The 16,584-nt window shown below is 39.7% G+C and overlaps 1 protein-coding gene across 4 annotated transcripts in view; it reads left to right on the top strand.

The window, feature by feature from the left end:
* The first annotated feature begins 535 nt into the window (after window positions 1-535).
* SPART (spartin) overlaps window positions 536-16,584 on the top strand; it is a 36,030-nt gene continuing 19,981 nt past the window's right edge. The window contains exons 1-2 of one of the 4 annotated variants that reach the window (XM_040267072.1): window positions 536-689; window positions 9,296-10,107. In XM_040267072.1, the coding sequence (XP_040123006.1) occupies window positions 9,298-10,107 (810 nt within the window). In that variant the 5' untranslated portion in view covers window positions 536-689; window positions 9,296-9,297. Of the gene's footprint in view, window positions 690-819; window positions 1,015-4,699; window positions 4,722-7,640; window positions 7,659-9,295; window positions 10,108-16,584 lie in introns of those variants that run through there. The other 3 variants (XM_040267071.1, XM_040267073.1, XM_040267074.1) reach the window with 3 other exon arrangements.

Below are 16,584 nucleotides of genomic sequence, written 5' to 3' on the forward strand. Positions count from 1 at the left end.
TTATCTAAAGTTCATGATCTTAGTCCCTTTCTCTATATCAGAAGATGCAAGAGTCTGGGTTCATTAATCTTTAGATAGGCATCTTCACTATCTAGGACCAGTAACTTAAGCACAGACCTGCTGTTGTGTTTTTCTCCATCCTAAACTCGCCTCGGGGCTCATGTGTGGGGGCAGGGCCGCCTGCACTGGCTTGATCCTTGCAGAACTGGAAAATCAGGCAACATTCCCCGTCCACGCATCGAAACTATCTTATTAACTTTAAATACTTTTAAAGAAGCGTATGTTTACTTTAATTTTCCCCTTTTGACTTTCCATAAACATAAATGGAATCAGCACATTTGCTATTTAACCTTAGGCTTCACGAACTTAACATTTTCTTTCTTTTTTTTTTAACTATGCTTTTGCTACAAACTTTTAGCACACACGGCTCCCCCTAACCATCAACCCTCAACGCCCACCGCTCTGGACCACTCCCTCCCGCGGCCTGGGGTCCGCAAGAGACTAAGAGACTGCGCAAGCGCCGGACCGTCGACATGGCCGGCAGACCCTAGTTCAGCAGTCCGCGCTGAGTCGCTGGCTCAAGTGGTTCTCCTCCGGCCTTCAGCCCTTTATCTTTTTCTCCCCCTAGAGTTTTACGGTGACTCAGACGTTCCAAGTGGAGTGGCGTCGCCCCAGAGGCCATTTAGAAGGTCTGAGCGGACAAAACTGAGGCTGGGAGGGCGGGGGACGAGTCCGCGAGGTAGCGGGCCCGCGTGGCCGTCACCTGAGGGCCGAGCTGCGGGGGCCGCGCGCTCGGGTCACGCGGGAGCCGCGCCGGCGGGCGGGGCGGCGCGGCCGTGACGTGGTGCGCTCCGCAGCGCGCGTCTCCTCAGGCTTTGTCAGCTCCGGCGTGCGGGGCTCCGGGACGCGCGGGCCAGTCCGCGCGGAGCGCTGGGGGCCGGCGGCGGCGGCACCGCGTCTAAGGGAGCGGACTCTGCGCTGCGGCCGAAGGGCCGGGCGGTCTGGCAGGCACAGGTGGGGCGGCGGCCGGAGGGAGGGAAGGCGTCGCCCCTGCGCGGACCCCACCCCCGCAAAGGCGGGCGGGTGGCGTCGGCGCCCCGGGCCCGCGGTGCGCTGGCCGGGCGGGAAGGGTCTAGAAGGCCTCGGGCCCCCATCCAGGTCTCAGAGGTGGAACTTTCGTGGAAGGGAGCGGTTTCGGGAGGGATTCGTTGGAGAAGTTCTTAGTTAACCCTCACCTCGTGTGTCTACGGAACCTTCGAGCTCGCTACGCCCCCTCCCTATTTACTGTTGGGTTGGAGGGCGCCGCCTGGCCCCCTCGGGTGGCGGTCCTCCCGGAGCATCTGTGGACCATTCTGGCCTCCCCACCCCCGCTGTTTACTGATTATTCACTCTCACCCGGCGCTTACAGCTTAGTGAAAGTTCCGAAACCTTTCTTTACAGAAAGTCAGCCACATAGGGGTGGGTAGCTCGCGATTTTACTCCTTCCAAAACAGTTGTTCGTGGGTTTTTTTTTGGGGGGGGCGGGGGCCACAGCACTGCAGAAGATCCCTCCGACTTAATTTCTCTGGCTGGAGAAAGTTGCTCTTGGAATGCGCAGTTTCGTGACACGGCATTATTGCGTTACTGTAGGGTTGGCCCAGTTCTCCATTCTCTTAATTGTAAATAAATTGCTTTACTCTGTCTCTTGAGGATGCTCGAGATTTGCTTTATTGTACTGTAATTTAATGAGCTTGTCTTCGTTGTTGTTGCCTCTGAAATGCGTGCCCTTAAATGTTTAGGAATTCAACAATTTTCTTTGAAATTTCCTAAAGCAAAAGTAATGAGGAGGCCCCCCTGCCATTATAAGTGGAGGTACTTTTTGTTTCGCCCTCTTTTACATTAGCAGACTTAAGTTGGTGACTTATGTGAAACGTATTTGGAGTAAGAAGCTCTTCTCTCTTGTGCTCTCTCTCATCTGTGAGGCTTTGTGAAATGTCACTATATATAGTTCCTCTAAGCAAGCCAAAAAAGGGTGAGTTGCTACAGAACGCAGTTACAGATAGATATTTGGGGAAAGTTCCCCTGCGCCTTTTGTTTGTTTGCTTGGTTTTATTTTGTAAAGGGCCAGATGGGTGGGCATCAGAACAGCTTCTGTTGCTCCTCCTCCTCTGGAGATGAATGGTTATATTATTAAAGACTTCTTGTGATATTGATTGTTAGCATGATTGTTACTACTTTTAGTGTTTATGCTGCTGCTGCTAAGTCACTTCAGTCATGTCCGACTCTGTGTGACCCCAGAGACGGCAGCCCACCAGGCTCCCCCGTCCCTGGGATTTTCCAGGCAAGAACACTGGAGCGGGTCGCCATTTCCTTCCCCAATGCGTGAAAGTGAAAAGTGAAAGGGAAGTCGCTCAGTTGTGTCTGACTCTTCGCGACACCATGGACGGCAGCCCACCAGGCTCCTCCATCCATGGGATTTTCCAAGCAAGAGTACCGGAGTGGAGTGCTGTTGCCTTTTCCAAGTGTTTATGAGATTGAACTAATTAATAAAGACAAAGTGTTTGGTTCAGAATTGAACTTCTTTGCTCCTAGTGCTTTTTTAAAGCGCACTTGGGCGCGCGCACACACACACACACACACACACACTGTTATATGAAATAAATGCATTTTACTTTTATTAGAACGTTTAAAAAATAGGTTAAATGCGCCATTGATATCGGGAGCCAGGTTTTGATTTGTGATTGAAGATGAATGTAGTGGTGTAGCTATTGTTTTGATACTTCAGACTGACGTTTCAAAGACTTTTTCTGTTCTCAACTTTAAAAATTAAAGTGCGAAGTCATGTAATAGTTTTTATCTTTTCAAGACACTTGATAAGCACTTGACTATGGTTAGGGGTAGGATAGACTTCTTTGTTTATAGTCTTTTTTTCTGTGAAATGCATCTTCTCAGAGAGTACTGAGAAAAAGCAAATCCCGTAACAACCACAAAATAAAAATGTAATATTTTAGTAGAAAGTTTCTTTCTGTGATGAGATTACCCAGTATATTTCATCCGTTAGATCTCAAGGCTGTCACTGCCATATATATATATTTCCCTCTTCAAAGTGAAGAAGACAGCAAGGAAGGCTCTTCAGCAGCAGCTGACCCATGGAACCACCCCCCTCCTCACACACACACACATACGGATGTGCACACACACACACATACGGATGTGCGCACACACACCTGTCTTCCCTGTGAATAGCACCCCCCCCACCTTCCTCCAGTGACACATTATTTAGGAAATCTTTCAGCTCACTGTGTGAAGTAAGTTTTTAAATAAAGACGTTTGCAAGGTAATACTGCTTCTACCTAGGGTTCCTTTATTGTGCATTCTTTCTGTCTTCAAATGCTATCTACCCTTTAAGACTAAAGCCTGAAGTCTAAGTAACTGAAACACTTGAGTTACCCTTCACACCTCCTTCACTCTGCTCACTTGTTCATATAGCAGGAGGTTTAGCTTTGGAGTCAGACAGGTCATTTTCTTGACAAATACCTATTGAGTCTGACTCTTTGAATCTATCTCTTCCATTTACCACCTCATTGACTAGTCCTTGAGCAAGCTGCTGAGTATTTGGTAAACATTTTCTAAATCAGAACAACCCTCCAAGGATATGAGGAGTAAATGGAGCATATAACAGTGCCAAGCATATCCAGAGAGCTTAATAACAGGTAGTAAATTGCGGTGCTTCTAAGTGTCACAGACCATGTGTGTCTCATGTTTGCCATATAATATCGTAGTGAGTGGATTTAGAACTGTGTTTTTAATTTACTTGTGAACCCCCAAAATAATTTGTGTAAAACAATTCCACTTGCATAGGTTTAAGTTGGTTTATAATGTTTTGCATTATACTCTCAGGTGGTTGGAAAGGATGCAGTATCCCACATAGTATAGATACATCTTAATATAAAATTGGTTCATCACTCCTAATTGTATCTCATGGGGTATAATATTGCACTTTTTATACATCACCGTCAGTTTTTAAAATATATGCTATTTTACATGGTTCCTTTTCTTGAAGTTGTATTTTTATTTTATCCACTTCTACTTTTACCCACTCCTGAGTATTCTCTTAATGTTATTTATTTATACTCAAAAGCTTTTTATTCTCTGTCATACATGTCTTTAATAAACATACTTGTGTAAGTTGAAACTAAGTTTTAAAATTTTTCTTTGACTATAGCTCTAGGAGTTACTTTTCTTCTGGATTGAATTATTACAAGTAGTAATAGAACAGCATAATACCCGATGGATTTTGATAAAGGATAATTCAATATAAAAATGGAATTTTAGTGGAAATTTATATCTTAAGGAGATGAATAGTTGGAGTCATGCCTAAAATTGAAATTGACACCTGTGACTTTGGGGCTGTTTCTACCATGAATTCTGTCTTTCCATGCTGGGAAGTATACCATAGTAAAAATAGAAATGGGAGTGTGGTATATTTGGTAAAGTTTTGCAAACTGGAAAGACTGTGAAAGGAGCTTGAAAGAGGAAAAGCAATAGCATGATAGCTAAACTGCAAGTCTGTTGCCCATATGTCAGTTGTAGTGAGGAGGGATCTGAAAGCCTTTTTCTTAAAATTGTATATGTTGTTGTTACATGTTCCTTGACAAATCTTCATGTTCCCCTGGGTACACAGTCCCTCATTTAAAGACCATTTGAGCTGTGGTTGTCAACGGGATGATTTTGCAGCCAGGGTACATTTGGCAATGCCTGGAGATTTTTTTGGTAATAATTTTACTTATGTATTTTTTAAATGTTTGGCTGTGCAGGGTCCTTGTCGCTTCGCTGGCGTTTCTCTAGTTCCTGTTGTGGATTCTCTTGTTGCGGAACATGGGCTCTAGGGCACTTGGGCTCCAGTAGCTGTGCTTCCCAGGCTCTAGAGCTTTGCCTCAAGTGGGATCTTCCCAGATCAGGGATCAAACCTGTGTCTCCTGCACTGGCAGGCAGATACTTTCCCACTGAGCCACCAGGGACGCCCTGGAGACGTTTTTGATCGTCATGTGGTGGGTAGGGGGGGTCGCTGCTTCTGACACCTAGTAGATAGAGATCAGAGTAGGGATAAACATCCTCCAGTGATCAGGACAGCTTCCGATTACAAAGAATTTCCCAGCCCCAAAATGTGAATCCAACTGAGATTGAGAAACCCTGATTTAGAGGATTCGTTTTGGAGTCAGACTATCTAACTGTAATCTAAGGCAGTGGGTTAGTAAATTCTTTTTGTAAAGTGCCAGATAGTAGATGGTAAGATGTTTTAGGTTTGTGGGCCACATATAATCTCTGTTGCATATCCTTGTTTTTATAACCTTTTAAAAATATGAAAGTAATTCTTAGCTCCAAGGTCTTTCAGAAACATGTGATCTAAAGCAGTTATGGCCTTCAAACCTCATTTTTCTTCCTTGCAAAGTACTGGTAACAGTAACAATGTCTCAAGAGTTGTTTGTAAGGACTGAATGAAATGAACATCTAGCTTGGTCTCCAGCACACATTAAAAGCTCTGTAAATGGTGTCCTTGGTAGTCATCGTGTCCTGTGAAAGTGAAAGTCACTCAGTCCTGTCTGACTCTTGATAACCCCATGGACTATAGTCTATGGAATTCTCCAGGCCGGAATACTGGAGTGGGTAACCTTTCCCTTCTCCAGGGGACCTTCCCAACCCAGGGATTGAACCCAGGTCTCCTGCATTGCAGGCGGATTCTTTACCAGCTGAGCCACAAGGGAAGCCCAAGAATACTGGAGTGGGTAGCCTATCCTTTCTCCAAGGGATCTTCCCAACCCAGGAGTCAAACCGGGGTCTCCTGCATTGCAGGTGGATTTTTTTTTTTTTTTTTTTTTTACCAGTTGAGCTATCAGGGAAGAACATGTGGTATCCTATAGCACAGAGCAAAAAATGCCAAGTCACAGTGTTGTTCAAGACCCTGTTCAAGTCATTTGAACAAACTTAAGAGTGCTGGTTAAATTCCTGGGTCAGCTCGCCTGTGTAACCTCTGCTGTCTTGCTTTCTGAACTCTGAACCTGCTTGTATCTTAAGGAAGGTGGAATGCAGAATTCCTATCCCATGATGTCTGAGGAAAGAAAGCATTCTACTGGCATTCTGTTCCTAAGACAGATTCCAGTGTGGGGTTGTCAGTTTTCAGGGGATTCAAGGTGGGACAAGTAAGATCTGTGATTATAGTCGATTGTATGTGATGTTTTCTAAATTGGGGACAGATATATATATAAATGTACAAACACACACACTGTCTCAACTACCGTGAAGTCCCTGTGTGTGACTGACCAGTGGTTTATTTTTCAGGTTAGAAAGTATGGTTAGGCTAGTTTGGTGATGCCTTTAGAGTGCAAATGGTTGCTAAAAGAGCCTTAAGTCCTTTAAATTATCCTATCATTATAATTTTTACTGAAATCACAGGAAAATAAAACCACAGTGTCTGTAGTAGACACATGTGGGTATTGAGGGCTTGAGATGAAGGTAGTTGAAATTGAGATATGCCTCATGTGTAAAATACACACTAGGTTTTGAAGACTTAATGCCAAAAATAAGGAAAACTATCTCATTAATAATTTTTATATTGGGTACATGGTAAAATAATATTTTGGATGTTTTTTGATAAAATGCTATCACTGAAGTTTTTACTTTTTAAATATGGCTATTAGAAAATTTTAAATTACATATGTAGTTAACATTTATAATTCTGTTGGACAGTGCTGCTCTAAAGCTTTAGTTTAATTTTTTTAAATTAATTGTTAATTAATTAATTAAAAGAAATTGTTTTTATCCTGCACATATAAAGAAATTTTTATAAGGCTTGCAGTGAAAATCAGAGATCCCACCACCCTGGGCTCATCCCTTACTCCCAAAGCTTGTATCCATTTTCTTACCACTTTTAGTCTTTCTGTCTGAATCTGTAATAAATAGGATACTTAATTGTTACTTTATTTTTCAGTGTTAGGAGTTAGGCATTCATTGAGGAAAGATGAAATTTTAGGTCTCCCATGCTGTACCACAGGCACATAAACTTTCTATCTATTCATCTTCCCATCTTCTCAAGATGGTTGTATTATAATTTGGCTTGTATCAGGATTCATTATTTATATTATGATATTAATCAAAATTGAAACATTCAGTACATTGATTACTTTTCTTCCTAGCTCAGCATCTTGTTTTCCTTGGAGTTAATAATTGTCTTGATTTTTATTTCCTTAGTTTACTATGTACTTATTGCTGATTAAACCCTGAGTCCTTCCGCAGTTAATATAGATCTCTTCTGAAAACTTAAGAACACATTAGGTATTTTCTTTTATGCTCTTTTGAATTAAAGCACCCACTCTTCTTTCCGGGCTGGAGAGAAATAGTGTTCTTGGGCTTGGTTAGGAGAGATCTGAGGGTCTACTTTGTAAATTAGCTTTGACTCCGTCCCTTATTCAGTCCTCTGCTCTCTCTTCCAAAGGAGGACTGAATCCCATCAGTCCCTGTGCCTTTTGGAGGTTCTACCATGAAATATATGTGGGGCTGCTTCTCTGGTTTCTTGATTGACAGTGTAGGCCTCCGCTTTCTCAGATCTGTTTCCTGAGTTGCTGTGTCTGCTACCTCTTTCAGAAACGAAGCACTGTTGACTCCCTCCGTCCTCCCTTTTTGTGAGTTTTGGCTTCATTATTTGTTTTATTAATGGGTATAATAAGGTGAAATATAGAGCATTAATCTTAAATTTACAGATTTTTAATATCTGCATACACCCATGTAATCACCACTCAGATCCAGATAGAGAGTATTTCCATATGCTATAAGGTCGTCACCTTGTGTCCCTTTCAAGTCTGTACCAGCGCCTGTAATCATTATTTTTGTTTCTGTCATCAAAGACTAGTTTTGCCTGTTGCTCAAAATCATACAGGATAGTAGTCTCAGTATGAAATCTTTTGTATGTAGCTTCTTTTGTGTAAAGACTTGGTGAGTCATCCGCATTGCAGGCATCAATTAAAAAAAAAATCCTGTGTATTACTGCATAATATGAACATGCCACTGTTTATCCCTTCTCCTTGGATTGTTTCAAGATTTTGGCTTTTGTGAATAAAGCTGCTCTGAATATTATTGTACATATTTTTGGTGTGTATTTATTCATTTCTCTTGGTTATATACCTCTAAGTGGAATTGCTGGATCATAGAGTGGGTGAACATACCTTAGATAGAAATGCCAGACTTCCATAGTGGCTGTACCATTTTGCACTCACACCAGCAAAGTATATGAGCGTTCCAGTTTCTGTCTTCTCTAACATTTGCCAGTATTCAATTTTAGCCACCTGATAAGTATATATAGTTGACCTTGAACAATGGGATTAGAGGTGCCAATCACCACATGGTTAAAAATCTCTGTATTACTGTCTCTGCCTCAGACAAAGGAATTGATAAATAACAAGGGCAGAAAACTGAAACACTTTGGATTGAATCAGGACACAGACCCTCTTTCTTTTGATTCCACATGTTGTGATGACTCTAATCAAACACAAACTTTTCCCTACACTTAAAAGAGCCGTAAAATGAAAAAGCAGTACTGCATTTATTGAAAATAATCTATGTATAAGTGGATCCATACTGTTCAAGGGTCAGCTGTAGTTATATTTTGGGTTTTAGTTTCATTTCCATGAGGGAATCGTGTTGAATGCCTTTTCACATGGTCATTTGTGAAGTATCTGTTCATGCCTCTTTCTCATTGAAAAGAATGGTTATGCCTTTTAAATAATCTTGTGAGTCACTTTAATGGAGTTTGGGGAGGGAAAAAGGCTAACTGCATGTGAGAAACCTGCCACCTTTAAATGAAAGTAAGGTAACTGTAAAGCTTCATTCAGATACATTTTCCCCCAATCATTTCTGTCCTCTCCAGTATGTGATTCAACTTCATTTTTAATTAGCTACTGTAATCCAGAAGTATAATGAGTTTTAGAATGAGACTCTTTTGTTCCAATCTAAAAGATAGAGGAAACTTTTCTTTCTTCTAAGAAACTGGAACAAGAAAATTATTCAGTAGTTATGTTCTGGCTTGTTCTCTTGCATTTTTAATTAAGATAGTTAGGAGCAAGAGCAATATTCATCCATTCAACAAATACATACTGAGTATTTTCTGTATGTCACATCTAAATAGGCTTAGGAAATACATCAGTGAACAAAGACAAGCAAGGCTCCAGTCCTCTGAAGTATATTCAGGTGGGAGGAATTGATACTAAATAAGTAAACAAATATCTAAATAAGGTAATTAAAATATATATTTCCTGTTTTGCAGAAATGGAACAAAAACCCCAGGATGGAGAACCTATTGAAATTAAGATCATCAAGGAAGCATACAAGAAAGCCTTTGTATTTGTTAATAAAGGACTGAATACAGATGAATTAGGTCAAAAGGAAGAAGCAAAGAACTACTATAAGCAAGGAATAGGACACCTGCTTAGAGGAATCAGCATTTCATCAACAGATCCTGAGTACACAGGTCCTGAGTGGGAGTCTGCTAGGCAGATGCAACAGAAAATGAAAGAAACGCTGCAGAATGTACGTACCAGGTTGGAAATTCTAGAGAAGGGTCTTGCCACTTCTCTACGGAATGATCTTCAGGAGGTGCCCAAGTTGTATCCAGAATTTCCACCTAAAGATGTGTCTGAAAAGTCACCAGAACCTCAGTGCTTTAGTTCACTTCCTCAACACAGTGAAGTAAATGGAAGCACTTCAGCTGCAAGTGCAGAATCAAGTAGTACACCTACTACTTTGTCCTTGCCGTGTCAGAGTCATCCGTCCGAAGCACCCCCGGCTTACACTCCTCAGGCTGCTGAGGGTCACTACACTGTATCCTATGGAACAGAATCTGGGGAGTTCTCGTCAGTTGGGGAGAACTTCTATAGGAATCACTCTCAGCCACCTCCTCTTGAGACCTTAGGGCTGGATGCAGATGAGTTGATTTTGATACCAAACGGAGTACAAATTTTCTTTGTAAATCCTGCAGGGGAGGTTAGTGCACCTTCATATCCTGGGTACCTTCGAATCGTGAGGTTCTTGGATAATTCACTTGATACCTTTCTAAATCGTCCTCCTGGATTTCTCCAGGTAAGCCAAAGAAAGAGGTAAACAAATTTGAAATATGTGTAGAACATACTACTTTTATTTGATAATATTTATGATGTGTCCAAGACAGTGAATGCAAAAAGGTTACTATAATTTCTAGTTCCTTTTTAAATTCATGAAATTTATGCTCCTTCAGCATCTGTGTTTGTATTTGATAACATTTCTTTTTCTTTATATATAAAGTCTTGTTTTAGTATTAAATTTGTGATGACAGGCCCTGAAGGAGATTGGGATATTCATCCTTTTAGTTTTTTATCTGAAGAAGAACCCTAATAACTTTAATTTCAAAAGGGATTTGTGTAACTCTTGTGTGCATGTGTAACTGTAAATTTCCACAAATGTTGTCAAGCCCCCACTGAGGGGCCAAACGGCTAGATGCAGCCTGGTGTCTGGAACAGTGGTTCTCAACTAGTAGGAACCACCCCTGCCGTCTCCACACACCCTGGGATATTTTGACAGTCATGGGGACATTTTTGGTTGTCACAGCTGGGACTGGGGTGTGTGCTGTTGCTCCTGGCAATATATGGTGGGTAGAGGCCAGGCATACTGCTAAACATTAAATAGGATAGCTCTAATCAATTAAAAAAAATAACTGAAAATGTCAGTCATGCCAAGGTTAAGAAACCATGGTCTACAAGTATAGACTCTGATGATGATCATCTGAGAAGCAATTCTAACTTTCCAAGCATATACATTTACCAGGATATACCTGGGTCCAAGAGCAAAGACTGTTGCTAAATAAAGGTTGAGGTTAGGACACTGTTATGGAATTCCTAAGGTATTCTGAAGGTGATGGTCCAGTATCAATCTGTTTTAGTATGGGGAGGTAGGTTTCTGGAAGTACAGATTCAGTATTCATTGGATATAACAAAAGGATCTGCATGGCAGGGAGATGACTGTTTGAGCAAGGCGGGTGCTTTCACAAGTCCAGGTGATGTGGTTTAGCTACAGTACTAGTTATCTACATTTGTTTTCTTTCTTAATATGTTATATTTTCAATTCTTATGCAGCTTTTACTTTATGAAGTCCACTTAAAGGTTGTTTATGGATAGTTGGAGATTTACTAGGAGTGTATGAAGGAGATACCTGGGAGCGTTGTTGGAAGAAAGATTTCATTAATAAACAGGAAGAATAGTGTGAATCATAAGTTATTTTTTAAGAAGAAGCCTTCAGGTTGAAAAGAGTAAGCTTATTGCTTCTGAGGGGTCTGATAAAAGATAAAATATTTTCTGCTGAACTGGTAATAAAGTGGCATTGTAAGAGTGGAATTTAAAAAATCTTTGGGTCCTGGGCTACTGGAGGTGCAGGGAATGAAAATTTGAAACATTCTATTGATTACATGGGTTCAACCATTAAAATGACTTGTCCTTTAGTAAAAATTTGTTCTGTACATTTAATTCTGTTTTTCTAGTATCTTCTATTTTCAGTCCTAAATAAAAAGTAAAATTGTACCCAAAATTTGAGTCTTTTTAAGGGACTCTCATTTACATGTATTCAGTTATTTATAACAGTGTCCTAAAAGAGAGTTGCCAGGTGTTTACTGAATTTTTTGTTCTTAGAAATCACTATTGCTTTATTTAGGAAATAAGAAATTAATTTAAAGTTGGCAGACTAGAATTCTGTGGCTTCTAAAAACTATTTTTCTCTTGAATTTAGTTTTAATATACTTTTTAAACCTGTCAGATTTGTAGTCAATGCATATGGAACTTGGATATGAAATTGTTCTGTGAAAGTGAAACTGGGAGAAGTCAGCCTGTGGTGGGTTAGCTCACCAATCTGTAATACTCTGCCCTGAGAAAGGTCTATAAGTTTTATTTGAGAAGATTTGAGGATACTCCATTTCGGTCAAGGTGACCAGCATGTAGTTTATCTTAGAGAAATAATGACACAGTAAAAGAAATCTTTCTCTAACTTTCATCATTTAAGTATAACCATTACAACTTTTTTTTGTTGTTAAATACACCACCTGTTATTCATATTTTTTTAAATGTCTCATTTTTAACTTTATCCTAAGCAATAACAACTGAAATTGAGGAAAAGATGTTGTATTTTTCCCTAATACATATTGAAATATGTAGCTACTCAAATTTAAATAGTTTGTACATTACTTGAAGTCATTTCACATACTAGAGATGGTTATATATCATACTTTGGAAAATACAGCCATCAGTTTTATTGTAACTTGTCTGAAGTTTGATTTTTATGAAAGCTGGAGTGTGGCTTTTGAAATGACTAAAACAAAGAATCCACTAAAATAAGAATTTGAAAATGTTAAGCAATTTTCTAGGAAAGAGTCAGACTTGCACACTTGATCTCTACATATTTGTATTCTGTTGGTCAGAGATGTGATAGTACACCAGAATTTTCCATTGTTTATATGAAATTGTTCATCTCTTTGACTCATATACATCACACAATATTTGATAATAATCAGTTGTTCTTCCAAGTTTCTTAATATTAGAGAATATCTTGGTGAGGGGCAACTTAATTAACCTCTCAGTGCCTCAGTTTTCTTGCGGTTAAAATGACACTAACCACCACAATATGTAAGACAAATGCTAACAAGTATGAAAGGGGAAATTAACAATAACACAATAATAGTGGGAGACTTTAATACCCCACTCACACCTATGGATAGATCAACTAAACAGAAAATTAACAAAGAAACACAAACTGTAAATGATACAATAGACCAGTTAGACCTAATTGATATCTATAGGACATTTCACCCCAAAACAATGAATTTCACCTTTTTCTCAAGTGTTCACGGAACCTTCTCCAGGATAAATCACATCCTGGGCCATAAATCTAGCCTTGGTAAATTGAAATCATTCCAAGCATCTTTTCCGACCATAATGCAGTAAGATTAGATCTCAATTACAGGAGAAAAACTATTAAAAATTCCAACATATAGAGGCTGAACAACACGGTGCTGAATAACCAACAAATCACAGAAGAAATCAAAAAAGAAATCAAAATGTGCACAGAGATGAACGAAAATGAAAACACAACAACCCAAAACCTGTGGGACACTATAAAAGCAGTGCTAAAGGGAAAGTTCATAGCAATACAGGCATACCTCAAGAAACAAGAAAAAAGTCAAATAAATAACCTAACTCTACACCTAAAGCAACTAGAAAAGGAAGAAATGGAGAACCCCAGAGTTAGTAGAAGGAAAGAAATCTTAAAAATTAGGGCAGAAATAAATGCAAAAGAAACAAAAGAGACCATAGCAAAAATCAACAAAGCCAAAAGCTGATTCTTTGAAAGGATAAATAAAATTGACAAACCATTAGCCAGACTCATCAAGAAACAAAGGGATAAAAATCAAATCAATAAAATTAAAAAAGAAAATGGAGAGATCACAACAGACAACACAGAAATACAAAGGATCATAAGAGACTACTATCAGCAATTATATGCCAATAAAATGGACAACGTGGAAGAAATGGACAGATTCTTAGAAAAGTACAACTTTCCAAAACTGAACCAGGAAGAAATAGAAAATCTTAACAGACCCATCACAAGCACGGAAATTGAAACTGTAATCAGAAATCTTCCAACAAACAAAAGCCCAGATCCAGACGGCTTCACAGCTGAATTCTACCAAAAATTTCGAGAAGAGCTAACACCTATCCTACTCAAACTCTGCCAGAAAATTGCAGAGGAAGGTAAACTTCCAAACTCATTCTATGAGGCCACCATCACCCTAATACCAAAACCTGACAAAGATGCTACAAAAAAAGAAAACTACAGGCCAATATCACTGATGAACATAGATGCAAAAATCCTTAACAAAATTCTAGCAATCAGAATCCAACAACACATGAAAAAGATCATACACCGTGACCAAGTGGGCTTTATCCCATGGATGCAAGGATTCTTCAATATCCACAAATCTATCAATGTAATTCAGCACAGTAACAAATTGAAAAATAAAAGCCATATGATTATCTCAATAGATGCAGAGAAAGCCTTTGACAAAATTCAACATACATTTATGATAAAAACTCTCCAGAAAGCAAGAATAGAAGGAACATCAGTTCAGTTCAGTCGCTCCGTCGTGTCTGACTCTTTGCAACCCCATGAATCGCAGCAGGCCAGGCCTCCCTGTCCATCACCAACTCCCAGAGTTCACTCAAACTCATGTGCATTGAGTTGGTGATGCCATCCAGCCATCTCATCCTCTGTCATCCCCTTCTCCTCCTGCCCCCAATCCCTCCCAGCATCAGCGTCTTTTCCAATGAGTCAACTCTTCGCATGAGGTGGCCAAAGTACTGGAGTTTCAGCTTTAGCATCATTCCTTCCAAAGAAATCCCAGGGCTGATCTCCTTCAGAATGGACTGGTTGGATCTCCTTGCAGTCCAAGGGACTCTCAAGAGTCTTCTCCAACACCACAGTTCAAAAGCATCAATTCTTCGGCACTCAGCCTTCTTCACAGTCCAACTCTCACATCCATACATGACTACTGGAAAAACCATAGCCTTGACTAGACAGACCTTAGTTGGCAAAGTAATATCTCTACTTTTGAATATGCTATCTAGGTTGGTCATAACTTTACCTCAACATAATAAAAGCTATATATGACAAACTCCCAGTAAACATTATCCTCAATGGTGAAAAATTGAAAGTATTTCCCCTAAAGTCAGGAACAAGACAAGGGTGCCCACTTTCACCACTACTATTCAACATAGTTCTGGAAGTTTTGGCCATAGCAATCAGAGCAGAAAAAGAAATAAAAGGAATCCAAATTGGAAGAGGAAGTAAAACTCTCACTGTTTGCAGATGACATGATCCTCTACATAGAAAACCCTAAAGACTCCACCAGAAAATTACTAGAGCTAATCAATGAATAAGTAAAGTTGCAGGATATAAAATCAACACACAGAAATCCCTTTCATTCCTATACACTAATAATGAGAAAGTAGAAAAAGAAATTAAGGAAACAATTCCATTCACCATTGCAACGAAAAGAATAAAATACTTAGGAATATATCTACCTGAAGAAACTAAAGACCTATATATAGAAAACTATAAAACACTGGTGAAAGAAATCCAAGAGGTCACTAATAGATGGAGAAATATACCATGTTCATGGATTGGAAGAATCAATATAGTGAAAATGAGTATACTACCCAAAGCAATTACAGATTCAATGCAATCCCTATCAAGCTACCAGCGGTATTTTTCACAGAGCTAGAACAAATAATTTCACAGTTTGTATGGAAATAACAAAAAACCTCGAATAGCCAAAGCAATCTTGAGAAAGAAGAATGGAACTGGAGGAATCAACCTGCCTGACTTCAGTATCTACTACAAAGCCACAGTCATCAAGACAGTATGGTACTGGCACAAAGATAGAAATATAGATCAATGGAACAAAACAGAAAGCCCAGAGATAAATCCACAAACCTATGGATACCTTATCTTCGACAAAGGAGGCAGGAATATACAATGGATTAAAGACAATCTCTTTAACAAGTGGTGCTGGGAAAACTGGTCAACCACTTGTAAAAGAATGAAACTAGAACACTTTCTAACAGCATACACAAAAATAAACTCAAAATGGATTAAAGATCTAAACATAAGACCAGAAACTATAAAACTCCTAGAGGAGAACATAGGCAAAACACTCTCCGACATAAATCACAGCAGGATCCCCTATGACCCACCTCCCAGAATACTGGAAATAAAAGCAAAAATAAACAAATTGTATCTAATTAAAATTAAAAGCTTCTACACAACAGAGGAAACTATAAGCAAGGTGAAAGGACAGCCTTCGGAATGGGAGGAAATAATAGCAAATGAAGCAACTGACAAACAACTAATCTCAAAAATATACAAGCAACTCCTGCAGCTCAATTCCAGAAAAATAAACGACCCAATCAAAAAATAGGCCAAAGAACTAAATAGACATTTCTCCAAAGAAGATATACAGATGGCTAACAAACACGTGAAAAGATGCTCAACATCATTCATTATCAGAGAAATGCAAATCAAGACCACAATGAGGTACCATTTCACACCAGTCAGAATGGCTGCAATCCAAAAGTCTTCAAGCAATAAATGCTGGAGAGGGTGTGGAGAAAAGGGAACCCTCTTACACTGTTGGTGGGAATGCAAACTAGTACAGCCACTATGGAGAACAGTGTGGAGATTCCTTAAAAAACTGGAAATAGAACTGCCTTATGACCCAGCAATCCCACTGCTGGGCATACACACCGAGGAAACCAGAATTGAAAGAGACACATGTACCCCAATGTTCATTGCAGCACTGTTTATAATAGCCAGGACATGGAAGCAACCTAGATGTCCATCAGCAGATGAATGGATAAGCAAGCTGTGGTACATATACACAATGGAGTATTACTCAGCCATTAAAAAGAATACATTTGAATCAGTTCTAATGAGGTGGGTGAAACTGGAGCCTATTATACAGAGTGAAGTAAGCCAGAAAGA

This window comes from Oryx dammah, unplaced genomic scaffold, assembly GCF_014754425.2.
Source record: "Oryx dammah isolate SB20612 unplaced genomic scaffold, SCBI_Odam_1.1 HiC_scaffold_24, whole genome shotgun sequence".
Classification (NCBI taxonomy): Eukaryota; Metazoa; Chordata; class Mammalia; order Artiodactyla; family Bovidae; genus Oryx; species Oryx dammah.